We start from the raw sequence: 21,078 nt of genomic DNA, 5'->3' as shown, positions 1-21,078 counted from the left end.
TAAAACTTACATATTTCAACAAAATTAAAGTAATTTGAGAAATAACAGAGTAAAAACTTATTTACTTCAAAAACATGCTACTGCGCAGACTCATTGGCGAAGCGGCCATTTTAAACACAACCGTTTGAATTTGTATAGCATTTACTTAATGTTTTCATGAGCTTATAAAGAAGATTTGTCGGTAGGTTTTTTACATATGAAGAGATAGCCAATTTCTTTGTTGTGTGTATGTTAAGTTTTGAAAAAATAGTAATTTAATTCTAATTTAAGGCACAAAATATTGTGTTTTTGTGGTACCCTTTCCAAACATTTTGTTTCACACTGTAGTTTCACTTTCAGTCATTAAGAACAGTGCACACCACTGTGCAGATAAATCAAATTTTTTTTTACATGCAATGACCATATTTAGAGCTACAATAAAATCTCAAGGCTTGAAAAATAAGATCAGAAAAAACGCCTAATATGGTTGTTTTGATTTTTGATCAGAACCTCTTTTGGGAAATGTCACTTAATAAATGCATCAAATAATATAATAATAGACTGAATCCTTCCACAAGAAAAATTACAATACAAACTTTGTAAAATTAAGCATTTGCAAGATTCATTGGTTGAAAAGAATGAGGAATTTTGTAATGTCTTGGCTTGAGGTTTTGATTCCATTTTATTGACTTTTTAAGTTTTGCAACCTTTCCTCAAGTTCAGCAGTTCATACTATTAGGTCAACACAGTGCAATGCACTAAAAGAAACTACTTCGAATGCAAGTTTACCGAGGAAATGGTCATTCAAAAGAAAAAGAATTATATAAAGGCGAAATATATTGCTAGATAATTGATATCATTGACAAAACTTTACAAATTCTTATGATTTGTTTATGAATTTGGGGTTCACCATGTTTGAAAACTCCCAGAAGAGGTACAGGCTTTAATATAATCCTATTTGCTTTTAAATGATCCTTTCCTTGGTTTATACTATGTTGAGTCTTTTTTCCCCCATTGTATTGCATTGTATTGGCCTATATATTGCACTGTGTTGCACATTTTAGTATGACTGAAGTTCAGCTGATGAAAATGCACTTGTATATTTAGCAGTTGACCATCGAGATTACTTCTCATCACAATGCTGCAAAACCAACCAAAAGTGCCGTGGGCTTTGCTGTATATAAGTTAAGAATCGTCAATTTTATTTGTCAAGTATTTTCCTATAACTTAATTTTTTATGGTAACTTTTTTCCAGAAATCAGTGACATCACTGACGCAAGAGATGGTCTTTCAAGGAACAGAAAATGAAACATTAAGGTTTTATATTAATAAAACTAAATATGAGTTTAAATCTTGTCTATAACTGATCATTTTTTCATGTTTCATGTTTTCTTGTTTTTGAAAAAAACAAAATCTATTTTACGGATGGACTTTGACTCTAACAGAAATCTGATGAAACTCATGTAGAAAAATAATTTAGACTTGCTTTGCATGGTATATTTTCTCTGTGTGTCCACAAAAAGAAGTATGTACTAACAAGTGTTATATTTGCCTTTTACAGTGGTCAGGCTAGAGGTATGAAAAGGAAGTCATCACACAGACGGTCATCAGTGAGTATATTGCAAGAAGGGAACTTGCATCTTTTATTTTTGATAAACATCAAGATCACAGATGACTTTTTACTGCACAGTTGGTATTTTTATATCATTCTTAATTTAATTTTACAAATTTTATTTGGGAGTTTTATTACAAGATGAAATCAAATTTTCCATCAGGTTGTAAATTTTGATGTAATTCTTTTTGAAAGGATGTGCTCTAAATCCCATTTTGTTTTATAACTAAATAGATTCTCAAAGTTAGCAAGTCTCCAAGCAGAGGGGCCTTGTGTGATCTCGACCCTAACAGTCAGAAAAAGGTATGGTAACTGTAAAGTAGTAAGTATTTCTAAAATTAAATATAGATTATTTATATGCATACATTAAGTTAGGAAAAATGTCTCATTGTCTTCTCAGCCTGGAGAAATATTAGTACATAAATTTTGACATAATATAAATGGTTTCATGCAACCAAAGATGCATTTTTTTTATTGTTTTTTGAATGTCCAACATTATGGTAAATAATTTAATTGTACTTCTTATGGGAATCAATTTTATTTCTGTCCAGAGTGACGATGATGACAACACAAGAAAGATCAAGTCTAGACGAGTTAGCTTTGCTGACACATATCAAGTCAAGTAAGTTATTAGGCCCAGATATTTATTTCAAAGTTTGGTTTCTTCTTAAAATATTGGCTGTGCATGTTGTTAAAGTAAGCAAAGAAATTGATTGGATTCTGTAATGATGAGCATGTTTTAATGTTTTACATTTTGAAAATTGTAGAGAGTTCGTGAAGGACACAGCCTTCCTGCAGTCTTCAGCTCTGCAAAAACAAGGTATGTCACTAACATTTAACAGGCAATGAATTCCTGTGAGTAGAAATATTAGAATACCTGTCATATTTTGATAAGCATGCTTTGTTTTGAATGGAATGCACAATGGTTGACTTTTTATCTAAGATCAAGGATGTGATGTTTTAGGTTTTTTAACTTTGTTTTTTATTTTGTTTTTAACTTTTTTTGGGATAATTGCACAGCACTGTCAATTTTCAGCCCCCCCCCAATCACTCAAACACATGCACACACACACGCACACACGCCTGTTAGATTCGCGTGTCAGCTTTAGTCAGCCCTTGATATTCTAACATGAACCCTTTTTTAAATAAATACCGTTTAATGAGTAATTTGCCTGCATATTCATGATCAATTTTTGAATTGATAAGAATATGATGAGAAATTCCATCAGATATATACCTTCACCTTTAAAATTTTAGATGCTGACCAAGCAGGACAGAGGTGAGTTTTACACTATATATAAAATTAAATGTGAAGCCATGTTTCATTTTAAATTACTTGCTTTTAAGATGTTAATTTTTCTTAATGATGTATATCCATTATCATAATAAGGATGTGGACATATTAAAGGTTGAGTTATATATATATATATATATCAAGTAGTTTTTATTTGATACAAAATCTTGGAATTTGTAAAATAATGCAAAATGTGTGTTACCTATTGATAATTTTAATTTTTGAGTTGATAGTTTAGAAGCAAAGCATGTACGGTGCTGTGATAGTAGCAGATAATATAGAACGTGTGATGAATTTGCTGCTTTTAAAACATCCACTAGTCTATCATTCTGATCGATTATTTCAGCAATGAAAATGATGCTGTTCCAAGTGGTAAGTCTTTTTTCCTTTAATTTCATCAGAGAAAGTGTACCTGTCATGCAAACGGTTTTCTTTATAAATTGACGTTTAAATAGTTTAACATAATTTCCATCTGGAAATAAAATTGATTTACAGCAACCTGTTTTGTAGAAGTCGCTAAAAGTTTCTCTAAAGATACATTTTGTTTGATTTTTGTGAACAGGTCTGGACTTCCTGTTGACTGGCCAAATCAAGAATGACATACCTTTGGACACCACATCATTGGAGGCAAGTTGTGCACTTTTGGATATATTTTTTTGTCAGCATGCATGATGTAGCTAAGAGATTGTAAGAAGAGATTATTCTTAAAAAGTTGTGAAATTTCATTGATAACTGTTCCACAACTTTTGCTCTGTTCAAGAGAGAAAATAGTGCATTTTAGGGTACTTTTAAGTTCAAGCACAAAAATAATCACTTGCACCCTATAGTTTTCCAAGGTGCTGCAAAAATGCAGGAACAGTTATCAATGAAATTTCACAACTTTTTAAAAATAATCTGACATTAATTGCAGTGATGGAAGAAAAATAAGTTAGTTATGAATAAGTTTTTCCATTTCAGTCAGTGTACGAACACCCATTGCCAAACGTATCCAACGAGAGCCTGGATCACGTCACTGGCCTGCACAATCAGACCACCCACGTGAGCATCACTATGGACATGACCCAGTGCTATGGGAAGATTATGGCCGAGAATGAAAGCTTTCTTCATGAGCCAATAGGTGACGACTTTGGTGAAAAGGGTATGTCACCAGAAGAGAAGATAGATGCCTCTGGATTCTTGAAAACATTGATGACTGGGTCGCAGCCAAGGTAGTTATATACTCATATTTGCAGTCGTTTTAAGTTTTATATTTTATGTTGGTACCTTTTTTATTTTAGTAACTTGTTTGATGCATTGAGTTCCTTGAAACATGGTCTGTGTATTGACAAAAAAATTATCTCACTATTTGTTGTTTTGATAGTTTGTTACAGTGAAGATATTTGTGAAAATGTCTGGTTTAAAAAGAAATTCCACTTTTGTAAAAAAAAATGTTGTTTTGAAATATTAAAGTATTAAAGTACTTAATATGAACTTTGTCACATTTACAGTCTTGCCAGTAAGCTGTTTGTCCCAGAGAAAACCTTTTCACCCCAAAAGATGTATCATGGCGTATATGACATTGACAATGAAAGTGATGTGAAGACTGTGCTGAACACGTCCCTGAACAAGTACCAGTCTCCATTAAGTGAGGGCTTGGAACACAGGGAGTATGTCAGCAGCCAGCCAGATCAGACCCAGCTGTTCCAGTCGGGCAACATGGGGGATATGGATTTTACTGTTTGTCATGGTGGGATCCAAGCTTCAGGTAAAGAACGGGTGGAGGAAAGTCCAGTTGTGAGAAAAGTGGATTCTGGAGATTTCCTGAACCAGCTTAAAGGAGGAGGGCTGGGTGCACCCAAAACAACATTTGTAGATAAAAAGTCAGAAAAAGACAAGACACAGATATTCAACAACCAAGAAATACCTGGAGAGGACATGGACTTCACTGCATGTGTAGGTGGACCTTTGGCTGAGTCTGAACCCTTGAAATCTCAGGAAAACACAGTTGCAGTGGATTCAGCCACTTGTCAAAATACTTACAATTTTCCTGATTTTAAACAGATTGAGAAAAGTCCAGTCTTGAGAACAATAGATTCAAAGGACTTCTTGAGCCAGATTCAGGGAAGAGGTTTAGTCACAATGAAGACATCATCTGCAAGAAAAAGACATCATCTGCTGGAAGAAGCACATGACTCAGACAAGACCCAGATCTTCAATGACAAAGATGAAGTTGGAGAGGACATGGACTTCACTGCTTGCATGACTGATCCTTCTCTTGGACTTCAGGGTCCAGTTAAAACTGGAACCTTCAGTCAGTTAGCTGCAGGTAGGGATATAAAGGCAAGTGTAACGGGTGCAAAGCAATTGCTCTCAGGTAAAGATGCCCAGGGACATGATAAGACAAATCTTTTCAGTCATACTGATACAGAAGCGTATATGGACTTCACAACATGTATTGGCAGCACCGGTGTTGGCCTGATGTGCAAGGAAGTGCAAGCAGAAAAGACCAAGATTTTCAACCAAGATAAAACTGGAGCAGACATGGAATTTACAACTTGTATTGACAATGCCAGTCCTGGATTAATAGCAAATGAAACACAAGCAGAAAAGACCAAGATTTTCAACCAAGATAAAACTGCAGCAGACATGGAATTTACAACTTGTATTAACAGTACAGGCCTTGGATTAGCAGCAAATGAAACACAAGCAGAAAAGACCAAGATTTTCAACCAAGATAAAACTGGAGCAGACATGGAATTTACAACTTGCATTAACAATGCTAGTCCTGGATTGATAGCAACTGAAACGCAAGCAGAAAAGACCAAGATTTTCAACCAAGATAAAACTGGAGCAGACATGGAATTTACAACTTGTATTAACAGTACCGGTCTTGGATTAGCAGCAAATGAAGCACATGCAGAAAAGACCAAGATTTTCAACGAAGATAAAACTGGAGCAGACATGGAATTTACAACTTGTATTAACAGTACCGGCCTTGGATTAGCAGCAAATGAAACAAAAGCAGAAAAGACAAAGATTGTTGCACAAAGTAAATTAGGTGAAGATATGGAATTTACAGCTTGCATTGGTGGCCCCAGTATTGCTTTGAAAGCACAGGAAACTGAAGCAGAAAGGACAGAGATATTTAGCCATAACAAAACTTTGGGGGATATGGAGTTCACTACTTGTATTGGAAGTTCCAGTATGGGCGTGTCATCAGAGGAAGTCAGGTTAGAATCAACCACTATTTTTAGTCATGCTAAAACGGGTGCAGACATGGAATTCACAACATGTGTGGGCAGTTTGAGTTTAGGTTTGAATTCAGTACAGGGACGAAAAACAACATCGAACCAAAGTAAAATGGAAGAGAACTTCAGTGTAAACACCTCGCCTGGAAAGAGGGCAGCAGTGAAATTAACTGAGTCTACGGATGTACACAGACATGAGACAGACAAGACAATCCATTTTAGTTCTACAGGGGAAGAAGATATGGAAATGACTGTTGTGACAGGTGAGCTTTTTACTTGTGGATCTTTTTCATGACACCTTTAATTCATCAACTTAGAAATCTATGTTTTATTATTATTATTATTATGAAAATCTACCTTATGAAATTTTTTCTTCACGTGTGTTCATTTATTTGTCTGAAAGGATTGTTTTGATTGTGCTCTGTGCATAGCTTGTTCATCTTTGCTTAATCTTCAGGTTTGGTTCTTCCTGGAAGAGAGAGCAAGGAGATTGAGGGAATGGTGACCTCAGGGTCAGCAGAAGAGAATAGTGAGATGGAATTCACTGTGAGTGTGGAAGAGCTCAAAGGTTCATTTGCCACCAAACCCTCAGCACCTTCAGCTGATGACAAAACAGTTGTTTTTGACCCAAACAGCAACCCAGAAGGTGATTATGAAGATGATGATGATTCCATTTCATTCAAAACTACAAACTCCATGGCAGACGCGACAAAACATACAACCAAAGGAATGGACTTCACAACTTGTGTTGGTAATATTGAAGTTAACAGTCCTCCCTGCAAGACAAGCCAAAGCCCAGATTGCAATTCTTCATCTGAAGAAGCTGACAGGATGCCAACCACTATGGATAACAAAAGTGATGCAACAATTGTTATCAACAGCAATTGTCAATTAACAAATAACATGGACTTTACAACATGTATTGGGGAGGTTGACAGTCCTGCACCTGAAGGCTTGGAAGCTGACAGCCACACAAAGTTTAATCCACTTGCAGAGCAGACTGGTTGCATGGAGTTGACCTCTTGTGTAGGGAACAAGAGCAGCCAAGGCTTGGAACAAGATGATGGACAGAAGGAACCTGCAGAGAAGTCCATGTCACACAGAGACAATGTAAACAAAAGTAATGTATCCCAGAGAGAGCAACTTGAAGGCCAGTCTTATACCTCACCCTCTCATCCACAGAGGGAAATGTCTTCCAGGGAATTTTCCTCAGATGGCAGCTCTACAAGGGGCACATGTTCAGTGCAAGGGGAGATTGAAGCTAGGAGCAGGTCTGTCACACCCACAGATGGCCAGGGAGGAACCTATACTATACAGAAACTGTGTACAATGGGGGACGTACTTACAGGTGAGTCAGCTACTCAAACATATAATACAATGGGAAAAGTGTTTTCAGTCTTGCTTTAGGGCTCATTCCTATTGAAACTATCGGTCTACCTAGATTGATCCAACTCCAAATTATTGGTTTTAATAACATGTGCATGATTCACTGTAAAAAAAAAATTGTTAATTTTTAAATCTTTCATCCGTAATACATTTGCAATTCAGTTTTTTGTGTAATGTTCACATGTAAGATGGTAGATCTTTGTTTTAGAATACAGTGAACCAGCCAGTAAGCCACCCACATCCTCAACCTCAGAATTTGGCATCCTTGAAGAATCCATACCTGACATGGACCACACTGAAGAAATGCAAAATACAGTGTCAGAAAATGCTCACTCCTTTTCCAAAAGCAGCTATTCTTCAGGTAGTGACACCGAACAACTTCAGATGACTTTGTCCAAGACATCTATGCTGTCAGTTATTGACGAGAAAGCAGAGCAGGTAACATTGTCAGTTTGCTATGTGGTGTTTAGTTCAAAGTGTATGGCATTTGGCACTATATTATTTTGATTTTGATTGAATTACAGAATTAATGTTTTTCATGAAGATACACCCAATCTGCTGTGGATAACATTTGATTGGAAGTATTAACAGTAGTATTAACTATTGCTGATGATGACAAAGATAACTTTTTGAACAAAAGCAGCATAAAAAATATGATTTACCCCCTTATTCAGATGATGTATTTTGAAAGTGGCTAGTTTGAATTTTGCCTGGAGCTTATTATCACAATCTCATTTTTTTTCCCAAATGGTACACCTGAACCCTTCTCTTATCATGAAACAAGCACAACATGATAATAATCATAATGACTTGATATTTGGAACCTGTCTTTGTTTTATAGTCTATGGCAGTGTCATCTGTGGATGGCAAGATCACAGTGGAGGATTTGATGATGATGTGTGGGGTGACATTTTGTACCAAAAGCACCAGGAGGAGCACCATGGCACCAGTCTCTGTAAGTCTTCATTTCTGGTCTGCATATACTTGTTAATAAGTACAGCACATTAGTTCAGCGGAAATAGACATGTCCATCCTGCTTGCTTGGGAACTTTATAAATGGTGATTTATTGTAATAAATGCCATGTGACTGTGATGTGATATTTCTGTATTATTTCGGTCCATGTCTTCTTATGTTAATTTAAAGACTCACACCAGGCGTCATGTAAATAGTTGCAGCTGGGGTATTTTGTGTTTTAGATGGCACCCCCTGAAAGTCTGCAAGAGTATCTGGAACTGGGGATGATTGTGCAGCCAGAATTAGAAACCATGGATTGGGCATGTAATTGGTTGACACAGCATATAGAAAAGTAAGTGTTTTCATGGTAAGGAAATTAGATAATTGAGATGATATTCTATGGTCTGTGTTAACAAACAGAATGGATATTAGTAGATTTTTGCTAATATACCCAAAAGATGAGGAAAATTATTGTACAATGAGCAAACTATGTATTTCTTCATAGGTATGAAAATATCCGTTTGTTTTTAGGCTAAGAAGTACTGTTGCTCAAGTTGAAGAAAGATTAAATAAAAACAATCCTGAAATATTCGAGGAAGTGAGAGTTGCATCAAAAGAAGAGGTAAGAGGAAAGTAATTAGTCTTCACTTACTGTATGATACTTCTGTATCTTTGAATTTGAAAGATAAGATTACAGAGCTTTGTAACTAGTCCATGATTGGTAGATAAAATGTACCACTGGGCATGGTACCTGCTCCTGTGTCTTGTTGTTTTGGCATGAAGTAATTGGGTGCTCATAAAGTACAAAAACCCTTGAATTCATGCTGTTGTGTTTGTTCATTGGTCTTACAAGTTACAACTGTTAAAGGCCTTAAATTGAAACAGTTTATGAACAGTTTATTGTTTTTGTGTTTGCTTCATCATTTCTCAGAAATTAGAAAATTTATTATATTATGGTTAAAATAGTTAGTGGTATGAAGCTGCTTGCAATTTCATTAATTTATTTCTTGAGGTAACTGTTTCATAATTATCTTGCATTGCCCACATATTTTTTTTTATATGGAAAGTAACCATTTCTGACAAATAACCAATTTGCTGGTTTTTCTAGAATTGCTGTTTGTTGAGCTATCAACCAAATGTTGTGCTTATCTAGCTGGTGGCCCATACCATGGAGCTGGCTATGCCTCTCTGATCCTGTAGCATACTTATTCATAATGTCTTATAATTGTCACAGATATGATGATATTACTGAAGATAATATTTCAAATTGTCATTTTAGATGAAGGAACTGAAGTCAAAGATCAGGGCTTTGGTATTGGCTTGTCGCAAAAATTCCAAGGCCAAGTTTAAGCAGTGGAAAGGGAAAGCAGTTAAGACAATTCTTGAAGCTCTTCAGGTCAGTTTTTTTCCAGACCATCTCTCTTATAAGTAAGTTTTACCATGAAGTACTGACCAAGAGTTTGATTTACATTTTTTTGGCTGAATTGTTAATTTTTTTCAAAGATGAAATTTTATATATAAACCCTTTATTCTGAGATTTCATTTTACGTGACAGGAAGAAGAAGATAGCATACAGAGCTGTTTGTCAGAACTTGAAGAAGCTTGCACTTCTTTGGATGAGCAACGGGTAAAGCTAAATGAAGGTAAGGGCTGGGTAACATTGCCTGTTTAAATTGCAGTTGGTTTAGCAGTAATGTTCTGTAAGATTGACATGTAAAACTCCCAGTTAATGTGAAAGAGTGCTGTTATCCTTACATGTTTTTTTTTTTTTTTTTTTTTTTAATTGTCATCCTGAGTGTTTACAAATTCACACCCAGTTGTTGATCTTGAATATTTTATTAGAATTTTGATATAAGAGGAGCTGTAATAGCCACTCACTTTGGCTGCATTCAGAAGAGTGGACTAACTAGTCTGCGTGTCCAATATGGCCATCCCATTTCCCCCAAGGGGAATCTATTCAGTGTCTGTTAGTGGATTAGACGGCAAGGTTTTTAGTGGGTTGCCATATTTGACCTGCGGACTAGTTAGTCCACTCTTCTGAATATGGCCTTAGTCTGCAGAAGCGCTTGCACTAAGGTGAAAATGTACATTTCATGGCAGTTCACTTCCGTGTCATGTCATTAACTACATGAATCCTGAATAACTTTGTTACACTTTGTATTCCAGTTGATGCATACATAACGGAGCAGCTGAGAGCAAGTGAAAATCTTCAATTACCAGACGAACAAGATATTCAGCAGTATGTAGATATTGTTGGAAATCTCAATGTTGAAAAACAAGGTAAGCATGTGTCAACTTTCATGAAATTGCATGAGGTAGGGGAAAGTAGATCTACAATTCACTGTCATAAGAACAACAATATCATGGTTAATGTGTAACTTGTAAACAGTAATGAAGAAGCTTATGGTAATTTCCATGTTACAACTATTAAGTGCTGCTTGTTCTATTTCTCTTTTTAGTTTTGGAGGAAAAGCAAATGGAAGTGAATGAGATCACCAAGTAAGTTCTGATGATCTGGTATTTGTGACACTATTCACAGTCTTCTATATTAACTGACCCCACACCAAATACCAATGAAATATTTAAAATTTATATAGTTAATGGCCACTGCATCTGCACAAGTTCAATGTGCCCAAAGAGTAAGTGGACAAAAAAATGTATTGCTCAGAATGAAGATATATATACACATTCTTTAAAAGGATGTCTTTTGCAGTTTTTAACTTTATTTTGTCTTTAAGTTGATAATTAGCAATGTTTATATCACTTTTGCCAGGAAAAAGGATGCACTAGAGTTGGAGTATGATGTCATGCACAAAGAGCTTGGAAGAATTAGATTGGAGAAGAAGGAAATGATGGTTCCTTGCTCAACCAGTGAAGACTTGCTGGCCAAGTCCCAATGCCTTGACAGAATGCAGAGGTGGTTCTTTTAATCATGCTCAAGTCAATGATTAACAAAAAAAATGCAAAATATAAAATTATTTTTTTAAGGATCTTGTTAAAACTGAGAAGTGAAGCCAATTTTACAAATATATAAAAATAAAATACAGAGACAATTTTATATTATAGAAGATCATACTCTTATTTTCAGAGCATTCAGTTTCTGTATGGTGTCATAGTATGTTTTTCTTGTTAGATACTTTTGGTAATTATGTATGTACCTATCACTTTACAGATATTTTTTTGTGAATATTAATACTGATGGTATCTGTTTTGTATATAAGTATTGTTGTATGTTTTTCAATGTTTTTTCCACAGGCTAAATGAATGGATCATTGAAGACATTGATGACTACAGAGCCAAGTTTTCTTGGTTATACGACTCTTTGCTGATGACTGTAAATTATGGAACAAAGACATGTGACCCAGTCACAGGGGGCAGCACTGAGCACAGGAACATTGCAGATGTCCAGTTTACTTCAAAGTTGGGAGGTGTGTTTGCTAGTTTTTAGGCAGAAAATTTCTTAGATTGTGGACTCCTATTATGGGGAAGGTCATAATTTTCTACGAAACTGCAATTTTGAGTTGTCTTTAAAAAAAGTGTCAGTGACTTAAATCAATTTTGTTTAATAATGTTTAAAATAAAACATTCTTTTCTTATAATCACATGCCCTCTGCTTTAGATGATGTAGCCTGCTATGCACATCTGGCCCATGCAATGATCCTGAGGACTATCAGGGATGAGGAGTTGATTAAGACGTTCCCTACTACAGAGCATTTGCCACAGGTAAAATATGCAGCCTTAACACAATTTGATACCTGCTTTAGCATGTTGACAAAATGGTCCTTTGGAAATCTGGTGAATTTCTCGTCAAAGTTGTGGTATTTAAGTATTTGCTGTATGTACAGTACACATGCAGATTGCATGCCAGTACTGTGGATCAATTGATGTAATGCGCACAAAGATTGAGTTGTTTTTTTTTCTTTTAATATAAATGCAATCATAGTGCAGGGGTTTCTGTGTGCGTGAGTGCCCTGATCAACTTATTTGTGAAGCTTATGTTAAAGGATGGGAACTTTGCAGTTATGACATCATTTAGTTCCTTGTTTTAATGGTCATTTCATGTGTACAATAGGACATTGCCTTATACTACTGGGACATGTCTTGTGCTGTATCAGTGTATGGTTGTTTATTATTTTAGATGATGAGAAGTGTATCAGAGGTGGTAACTGGAGCCCGTATTTTGTCAGCTGAAGTAGAGAGGATACAACTGACACACGTAGTTAAAGTAGCAGAGACAAGGTAATGGCAGAATGTCTCTTCTCAGAAGTAATTTATTTATATTTAAAGTTGTTAGTTTTGAAGCATTATAACTAAATCAGTTTTAAGAAGTACTTAAAGGCTCAGAACAGAGAAATATGACCTTCATTTTTTCAAACAAAATTCCAAGAAAAAGGCCATGCATTTTTTGAATTAATACAAAAGGTGAAAACTGAAGCTGACACTTGGCAACAAGAGAAAAACCAAAATCTGTTTTACTAAACCATTTTTGTACCAATACCCTTAACATTTTTTCTACTTGAAAATGGTTTTAAGCATATATGCTCATTAATAAAATGATAATGGATGCTCATCTTCCTTTTTACAGTGTAACTATTGAGTTCTCACACCTTGATGCCTTTTGTAAGTTTGTGCTGACATTCCATCTGAAACCTGGGAAGTATCCCTACACGCCAGTGGAATGGAACTTTAAACACTGCATAGGGGATATAAGGTATGTTTTGTCTTTCCTGGAACTTTTTCCTACAACAGAGGTCAGACAAGAGATGCATTTTTAAATTTTTACTTATTAGAATCATTTGTATGGGCTCAAAACATTAACAAAGTGTCAAGAAATAAAAAAAGATTCAAATCTTTTTATTCATTGCTATAGATTTGTAATACACCATTTTATGATAAAATGACTTTTATTTTCAATTGGCTTTTTGAAAGAGTATATCTACATGTGTATAATGGCTAGCTTGCACTAGTTTCTAACCTCAATATGATGTTTGGTTGGTTATAATGAAAGCTACGTTTTATTTTCAGACAAGAAGAAGTGTCCCAAATTATAGGAAACCAAAAACTGGGGATAGGTTATCTGTCTCGTGCAGTAGATGCATTGGACAAGTTCTTGGACCAACGTGTTTCAAGAAAGACTGACAACTTTGACTGATTTTGTGCATTTGGTCTTTGCTGAAAGAACGAATGTCAGATTGATATCGATTTGATGCAGAAATGAAAAATACGTATATGCCTTTTGCCACTTTGTATCTTGTATATTTTACTGATCAAATTAAATATAAGTTATTGGTGTGGATGTTTTCATGGAGCACGAGCTTTTATTATTATATAGCCCAGTAAAATACCATAGTTCAGATTTTGTTTTCTCAAATTACATTTAGAAGTTTGTGTGAAATAATTTTACATTTGAGGCGTAAAGTACAATTTATGAAACTGTTTGTATAGTAGAACATGTCTACCATTATAAAAGTAATTGTTGTGCCTGTGTAATTTATATAGTTTGTTTGTCTTCTATATATATCATACCAAGTCAGTCAGTACAATACAACTAGTAAATGATGGAATGAAGAGTTTATTAATGTGACATTTGTTCAGGATAAACCTTGATGGCCTTGCTTGTAAAATATCCATGATTTAAAATTGAAATATATTTGCCTGTCAAATGAATCCTTATATGATGATTTTTATCAGCAAATATTTGCCTTGTTCAAAAATATATTGTACATACATTTATATCTATATATTACACTTCCATCACATGTTTGGTACTTTAACTTGAAATAAATTATATTTCTTCAAACAGATTATTGATTTTATGATTGAACATTTGGTTTGTTTACTTAACAGCATCAATAACAAATACTTGTAAACACAGGAGCAAATATTGATTAATATATGTGCAGAATCCTCTCTGCCACATAGTAAAGTTTTTCTGCTGGTGTTAAAGTGAAATGCTTTGCTTCCACTGCTGATAAATTTCCAAACGATTGTCAAAATGTTTTATCGTTTCCAAAGCAAAGGAGTGTTTAGGCATCCCACTGATACTGTCTGGGAGTAAAACCAATCATCTAATTAATCAGAAATGTCATGAGGAATGCAACAAGTTCAGTTGTAATCAACATCGAGCTTAGTTGGTGGGGCATCCCTTCTCATCATCAGTTCACTTTGGTATCGAGAAGTCTCGTGGTGGAAATCTGGTCGTAATAGTTGAGCTCGCGAAGGAAGTTGATACCTTTGATTAATTCTGTGTCTAGGCTCTACATTATATGACATTTGTTCCCTCTTCTCTAGGTACAGATTCTCATCATGTTCATGGTGTGGTACTCCCCCAAGCTCAGCATTCTAAGGTATTAAAAAACATTGTATTTATTTAAGAAATTGCCTTTCAAAGTTTAGAAGTTGGTGGGGTGGAGAAACCGGCATTATCTTTATCACACACAGTACACACAAATGTTGTCAAATGACTTCAATATAACTTCTAAGAAATAAAATTCTCTCTCTCTTCTCTCACAAAAAAAGGTTAATATTATTTTCTTAAAATCTAAGAAAAGTACCTGGATGATGAGTTTTCTGTTTTTCATATCTGTCTTCCATTCTGGTACATACAACCGGGGAATAATTGGGTGATTCCTGGAGTACGCAGGGACCCTGAAACCATATATGATTACAGTATAAGTAACAATTATTTATGTCTTCCATATTCAGAAACTCTGAATGGTACCAATCGAAATTTGTGAAGAATGACCCTGTAGTTTATTTTTCTCTATCTCACCTGTATATAGCACCTGTGCGTCCTTGGTTACCAAGTATGATCATTGCACTTTATAGTTTGTAAATTTGATTAAATATAACAAGGGCTGACCACAGTACACTTGTGCTAAGTCGATATGATTTTTTTCAAATCTGACTTTGTCTCAAAATTGTCACAGTTCATAATATTATCTTACCTGGTCACTTGAGAACGTCCAAACCTATCCATTGCTTGTTCTGTTTGTTGTGACGCACCGGGAAGTGGAGCACTTTATACATGTGCATTCTCGCGAGAACATTCGAGATAACAACAAACATGGCGAGTGCTCTTGCAGCTTTCTCGAAATGTCACATTTAAAGTCCATTTTCAACTTGATAAGGTAAGTATAAATCGATTCTAGACTGTGTGTAAAGTTGAAAGATGAGAACCAACGCATTTATGATTCTACAAAATGCGTGTTTTCTTACGATCGTTTTTAATCACGTAATGAACATGGACGTCAGATTGGACATGCTACAACTTGTACAAGCTACTGTACTGTATCGCACGGTGACTGGCGAGCATGTACAAAATTCAAAGCACCGAAGTTTCATTTTACGCTGATATCGCAACGGTAGTGATTTAGTGGTTGTTTAAACTCCTGCTTCTCTCATGACAATTGTTTTGATGTACTTTTGTGATCACATTGAATTAACTTTTTGTTTCAAGTTGAAGGAAAACAGTTGATATAGGTATATTAATTAGCATGAAGGCTGAGCGAAGCAGACGCTTGATTTTATTGCCAAGCCACCACTCATTGGACTGGCCCTTTATCTAATATTATTAACTAATACCGCCTTATGTACAGCTGATGTATCAGATTCTTATTTTGTACATTTAATCGTAAACAAGAACATGTATATGTAATTTAGTTTCAATGTAATAATGATTATCATTATTTAATATTATTATTTTTTTTATTTAGTAGTCTTATGTAGTATGAAACATTTCATTTGTTATTTTATTTATGACTGAATAAAGTAACAATTGAAATTTGAAAAGGTTGGTTTGGGTTTACTTTGTAATAAAACATTAATTTTTATGTTAGGGTCATTTATGCATTGCATCTTTTTTCTCTCTTTTAAGCAGTACCCTGATGGTGATTACCAGCACTTATAAAAAGGTAGACATTTAATTATCATTTGTGATTATTTTTAAAACATCAGAAATGCTCTGAAACAATTTTTCAATTTTTTTTCTCCAAAACCTTTCAAAGTTTTTTTTACTGATATTGGTCTGTTCATTTGACAAGTTTGCTGTCTTGCTCTTCAGTTCTTCAGAGCCTTAGAAAGGTTCTAATGGACAACAGTATCGTGAAAGACCTGGAAAACTTGCAAGTGTTCTCCACATATGACATTTACAAGATGGATGAACTGGTCCAAGATCTGACCAATGCTTTAGAGGAGAGTTCCAAACAGAATGAGAGGAGAGCCAAAAGTGACGATGGTATGTCTATGGGCTATGTCAGGACAAGAGCTTGCAAGAAACGCAAGAATAAAAAACGAAGGACAAGCCAAAATTTTCATGTGGAGTTTGGAAACATGACTGAGGCCTCTGAATCCAGTTTAGATGGTGCTTTGAAGGATTACATGGAGAACGCTGCTCAGCAAAGTGACTCGGATGATCTGGCCATAGCAAGGCGTTTCTCTTCATTGGCTTTACCCCAACATGCCATCTCATTAGCAGAATCAGACTCTGTAACAGAAACTGTATCACCACTGAGGGCTCAGAGTAGACGAAGAAGAAAATTCAAAATGGCAGTTGATCCTGACCCTGGTTCAGATATTGCTATGCAAGAATACAAACCACGAAAGAAGAGAATGAAAGGAAAAGGATCTCTGAAAGACAAGAGCATGGATAGTGATAAAGAGGGTGGGATGGCATCAAAGAAAAGAAGTTTTAAAGAAATGGCCAGTAAAGAGAATGTCTTAGATGGCGGAGATAAAATGGAAACTGAGAAATGGCAGTAAGCATTTGATTTTTTTTTTACAGTCATTAAACATGATGATCGCATCAATAACCACCTGTGCTTCTAAATTGGTTCCAGTTAAACTCTTAATAATCTAAAATATTTTTATCTCTTAAGAGAATACCTTGACCACATTTCACATGGATATCTGAAAAATTAAATCTACGATAATGCAAAAAAGCTTGGTATTATGTGATTTAAAATTTCTTATATGACGTATTTATTTTAGGGACAGCACCAGTAGTTCTCTGAGCAGCAGTGAACCAGAAACTTATGATGAAGAAGGACAAGATGGTAAAGTGTTTGTTTTCTTAATTATTACATCAAAGAGTTTTTACAGACCTGAAAAAGGTTAATTTTGGACTCCCTCACGGTTGTCCTAGTTTCCAAGAAGCTCTGTTTGTCTTTCTTGATTTAGATAAAATGGTATGGCATGTCATTATGTTTTTATAAATAAAAATAGACAGCTGCTACACCACTGTCTTCACCATAGTGAGGCATTTGTATTTTATATTTTTTCTAGGTGATGATGAACAGAGTGATTTCTTCCATGAGACTGGCCCTGTGTGTGGGATCCCTGGTATTATTCCATGGTGGGAAAAACAGAAGATAGAAGAGGATTCACAAGACAAAAAATTCAAGGAAATCCTCAATGGGAGTTTGGACCATATGTCTGTGGAATCCAGGAGAGGTTTCCAGGCTCGCTTAAAGAAGGTGGCTGGTTTGGTAAGTTTTAATTACTTTGATGAGAATATTTGTTTTGAAAGATTTGAATAAAGGTAGATTTTTCAAATTGTGCACTGCTTGATAACAATTCTTGTTGTCAGTTTAACATGTAATGCTTATTTGATATTAAAAAGTATAAATTGTCTAATATCATGAACTTATCAACTGACAGATTACTGACACTTATATTTTGACTTGTGTTTGGTTGTGATTGTTTTACAAACATTAAAGTGAAAACTATACAGAGACCTCACTTCTTTATTCCAGCATGGCAGAGAAATAAGACTAGGAAGAAGGAGATTAAAAGACAGGGTAGGTAAATGATCCACAATCAATGTTTTTTGTCAGTAATTCAAGAAGGAAGTTATATTATGCATCCTTGAATCTTTCTCCTTAATCTATATGAACATTAGGTTTAAATCATGCTTCGAAGTAGCCAGGGAAATAGTTTTGTTGTGTTCCTTGAACGTGTAACAAACCAATGAATTAAACATTTGATAAACATTCAGAGGCCAGGATACACTGCATACAAGTTCTTCCAAGACAGACACCAGAAGAAATCTGATCCATCCGGGCTCTGGCAGTTAGCATCTCCAAACCAGTCTGGGGACGTTAAAAGGAGGAGGAAAACTCCCCCAACAAGTCCTGTTGATGAAGGTTTGTCATAAAGTCAGAAAAGTCCAAAGGACCTGGTTGGGGATGTACAGGGGACAGTGATCACCTTGTTTGTATTAATAGGATGATTTGAATAATTTGTATTCTAATTAAATTGGATTTTTTATTTGTGGGTTAATCATAACTGTTAACAAATGCAGAATCACTGACAAGCAGATGTCCTGGTTTTATTGAGTTGTTGATATTTTATGCTTTTGGTCATTTGCACATAGGGTAATATTTGCTGTGACTCATCACTTTGGCCTGATGATCTAAACAGTCTGTCAGAATTGTTCCCAGGCCTTTAAAACTAAATTAAATAGATATTTTATATAATATATTTTATATATTAAATGTTCCTATTGGCTTCACATCTCGGGATAATCAAATGAAAAATCTTATACTTTCCATTTTAGATTTAGTTGGAGGTGATGCCAGTCCAATCCCAGAGGACAACATAGGCAACAAGATGTTACAGACCATGGGGTGGGTCCCAGGGACAGGATTGGGTCCCACAGGAAGTGGAATACAGACGCCCATTACAGCACATCTACGTCAGCGGAGGCAGGGCCTTGGTGCTAATGTTGATGATGAAAGAGAAACAAAAAGTGATGAATGATTTTGCCAGTTTTATCTGATGTGCTCACTGTAGCTACCTTACTGAAAATCATTGTCATGCTGTCCTCATATATATATATATATATACATATATATATATATATATGATTTGAAAAAATCTATCAGAATTGGTCTTCCTTAGTGAAATGGGTTATTTCATTGTAACAAGCTGTACTTTCTTCCACTGATTTTTATTTATTATCAAAAGTTTATGGACTTATCTTATTATGGTAGATACAATTTATCATATACAGGTGATGTCCCTTTGTTCTTTAGAACTGAATATAAGGATCTGTAGACACCAAGCATGGATGCAATGGTTGAGTAAATGTTGAATCAACATCTAATTTGTGTTTGGTTTTCAAAACTGGAATCAACTTTGAAATTTCTTGCCCTGAAATATAGTCCCTCTTTGAAAGCAAATGAATCAATGGCACAGTTATGTTTTTTACTCCTTGAATTCAGAACCTTCATTCATTCAATGAAGAGAATTTAGAAGGTCCAATGCTCAATGCTAAATGAATGTAATTTTATTCAGCATAAAATCATGTACCATAAATTTTTCAATGTTGACTTGTCATTGTTGAATCTCTGTTAATAAACATATGCCAACGTTTTTTCAAAAAAGATGCAAGGTTTTAATGAAAGTTGTGAGTCTGTTGGGATTCTAATTTGTTTGCATGTTTATTGGCTGTAAAGGTGAACTTGCAATTTGAAATCTTTAACAAAATCACTTTTATTGGATTTGTCTAGTACTATTCATATAGTTACTATTTGAAAAACTGTTTCATCTTTTAAACATGTACATTAAGGCAGATTTAACATTCAGATGTTCACTTTTATTGATTAAAATTAGTTTAGTTAAATGTGTCTATTTTATAGATACCTCTTTGATCTTTTTAACTAAATTGTCTTGCAGGCTGTGAGAATTTGGTTCAAGGAGTAACTTTTAATGTGTATGACAGTCTTGATTTATGTAAATGATCAGAGGAATAAGAAAAGTTGCATTTAAATAAATTTAAAAAATGTTACATTAATTTCAATATTTAAACTAATTAATCTTTACCAATTGTGCAAGATTTGTTTGGTCTGCAAATAAAAAACACAGTTGGTGACAAATGATTCGAATAAAATGAAAGGTCTGGTGTTGCTTGTAGTCGTAGCCAGTCTTTGGCTTAACTCTTCTACTTTACTTATGACTGAATATAGTCATTAAAATTGTAACAAAGATAATGATTAAAACAATGTAAATAAAATTACATATACTGGAGGTATAGGAAAGTTTTGTTTTTGACTGGTGTCTTAATAAATGTGAAATTTAAATTTATAATACATATTCTACAAGATCGTGAAAGAATCATGCAAAAGTGTGGCAACTGGGATGTAACTTTGCAGCTAAAGATACCATGCATTATGTATGGAAGTTGCATTTTCTTTAAAGATCAGTAGTTGATGTAAATTTTTTGTATTATAACAGAACAATCTTTCACAAAAATGAAAAAAAAATTATCCATCACATCAATGCACTTCTGCAAATATCATTTAGAGCAAAGATGGTATTTGAAGAAAAAAGAAGTCTTGGAGTGCTACTTTTCTCATGTCGAACAAAATTGATCTCATCCAGATAAACATCTTTACTCATTTTGAGCCCATATAGTCTCAGTATATATATTTTCAATTTGATGAGGTTCTGCATATTTTGTAAAATAATTTTTAGAGTAACCCGTTTTTATTAATTTTGACTTAAACTCTATACACCCTCATTAAATAGCACAATGATGATGCTGAAGCAAATATCATTATTTTATTATTTTTTATTTACTGATTAATTAATTATTTTATTTTATTCATTTTATATATTTATTTAT

The 21,078-nt window shown here is 34.6% G+C and overlaps 3 protein-coding genes across 6 annotated transcripts; 2 read left to right on the top strand and 1 right to left on the bottom strand.

Annotated features, from left to right (window-relative positions):
• The first annotated feature begins 73 nt into the window (after positions 1 to 73).
• Positions 74 to 14,257, top strand: LOC106155746 (uncharacterized). 2 transcript variants are annotated; one of them, XM_087006053.1, is made up of 26 exons: positions 74 to 181; positions 1,235 to 1,296; positions 1,541 to 1,589; positions 1,826 to 1,894; positions 2,143 to 2,213; positions 2,359 to 2,411; positions 2,849 to 2,870; positions 3,232 to 3,257; positions 3,448 to 3,512; positions 3,843 to 4,093; positions 4,373 to 6,375; positions 6,570 to 7,460; positions 7,707 to 7,936; positions 8,340 to 8,453; positions 8,696 to 8,805; positions 8,985 to 9,075; positions 9,733 to 9,849; positions 10,009 to 10,096; positions 10,620 to 10,733; positions 10,913 to 10,952; positions 11,227 to 11,370; positions 11,709 to 11,881; positions 12,073 to 12,176; positions 12,592 to 12,692; positions 13,039 to 13,164; positions 13,479 to 14,257. In XM_087006053.1, the coding sequence occupies exons 2-26, from the start codon at positions 1,262 to 1,264 to the stop codon at positions 13,603 to 13,605; spliced, it is 5,214 nt and encodes a 1,737-aa protein (XP_086862179.1). In that variant the 5' UTR covers positions 74 to 181; positions 1,235 to 1,261; the 3' UTR covers positions 13,606 to 14,257. The 2 variants fall into 2 exon arrangements, with proteins under 2 accessions (XP_086862179.1, XP_086862180.1); XM_087006054.1 differs by lacking the exon at positions 1,235 to 1,296 and adding an exon at positions 1,087 to 1,163 and having other exon boundaries at positions 121 to 181.
• Positions 14,010 to 15,487, bottom strand: LOC106155748 (uncharacterized). Its single transcript, XM_013530727.2, has 3 exons — positions 15,401 to 15,487; positions 15,008 to 15,101; positions 14,010 to 14,795 (listed from the first exon to the last, which is right to left on the bottom strand). The coding sequence occupies exons 1-3, from the start codon at positions 15,430 to 15,432 to the stop codon at positions 14,559 to 14,561; spliced, it is 363 nt and encodes a 120-aa protein (XP_013386181.1). The 5' UTR covers positions 15,433 to 15,487; the 3' UTR covers positions 14,010 to 14,558.
• On the top strand, positions 15,434 to 20,480 carry LOC106173639 (G patch domain-containing protein 2). Of its 3 annotated transcripts, none has more exons than XM_013554834.2 (8): positions 15,434 to 15,583; positions 16,330 to 16,366; positions 16,516 to 17,209; positions 17,442 to 17,506; positions 17,736 to 17,938; positions 18,206 to 18,250; positions 18,448 to 18,595; positions 19,009 to 20,480. In XM_013554834.2, exons 3-8 carry the CDS (start codon positions 16,542 to 16,544, stop codon positions 19,209 to 19,211), a joined length of 1,332 nt encoding a protein of 443 aa, XP_013410288.2. In that variant the 5' UTR covers positions 15,434 to 15,583; positions 16,330 to 16,366; positions 16,516 to 16,541; the 3' UTR covers positions 19,212 to 20,480. The 3 variants fall into 3 exon arrangements, with proteins under 3 accessions (XP_013410288.2, XP_013410287.2, XP_013410289.2); XM_013554833.3 differs by having other exon boundaries at positions 15,495 to 15,583; positions 16,333 to 16,366; XM_013554835.2 differs by lacking the exon at positions 16,330 to 16,366 and having other exon boundaries at positions 15,504 to 15,583.
• Positions 20,481 to 21,078: the final 598 nt, after the last annotated feature.

This window comes from Lingula anatina, chromosome 2 (genome assembly GCF_051362555.1).
Source record: "Lingula anatina isolate TDL-2025a chromosome 2, LinAna3.0, whole genome shotgun sequence".
NCBI classification, from domain to species: domain Eukaryota; kingdom Metazoa; phylum Brachiopoda; class Lingulata; order Lingulida; family Lingulidae; genus Lingula; species Lingula anatina.
The sequence above is the reverse complement of the archived record's forward strand: the minus strand, read 5'-3'. Positions and strand labels throughout refer to the sequence as shown.

What these genes read in the sequence shown, in the direction of transcription:
- LOC106173639 (XM_013554834.2), top strand. Translation starts at nt 16,542, where the DNA reads ATGGACAACAGTATCGTGAAAGACCTGGAAAACTTGCAAGTGTTCTCC. An exon ending in TGATGAAGAAGGACAAGATG is followed by an intron (nt 17,507 to 17,735) that starts GTAAAGTGTTTG and finishes TATTTTTTCTAG; the next exon opens with GTGATGATGAACAGAGTGAT. An exon ending in AACAAGTCCTGTTGATGAAG is followed by an intron (nt 18,596 to 19,008) that starts GTTTGTCATAAA and finishes TTTCCATTTTAG; the next exon opens with ATTTAGTTGGAGGTGATGCC.
- LOC106155746 (XM_087006053.1), top strand. Translation starts at nt 1,262, where the DNA reads ATGGTCTTTCAAGGAACAGAAAATGAAACATTAAG. An exon ending in GGAAATGACTGTTGTGACAG is followed by an intron (nt 6,376 to 6,569) that starts GTGAGCTTTTTA and finishes CTTAATCTTCAG; the next exon opens with GTTTGGTTCTTCCTGGAAGA. An exon ending in TGCCTTGACAGAATGCAGAG is followed by an intron (nt 11,371 to 11,708) that starts GTGGTTCTTTTA and finishes TTTTTTCCACAG; the next exon opens with GCTAAATGAATGGATCATTG.
- LOC106155748 (XM_013530727.2), bottom strand. Translation starts at nt 15,432, where the DNA reads ATGGATAGGTTTGGACGTTCTCAAGTGACCAG. An exon ending in GGACGTTCTCAAGTGACCAG is followed by an intron (nt 15,102 to 15,400) that starts GTAAGATAATAT and finishes ATATGGTTTCAG; the next exon opens with GGTCCCTGCGTACTCCAGGA. An exon ending in ACAGAAAACTCATCATCCAG is followed by an intron (nt 14,796 to 15,007) that starts GTACTTTTCTTA and finishes TTAATACCTTAG; the next exon opens with AATGCTGAGCTTGGGGGAGT.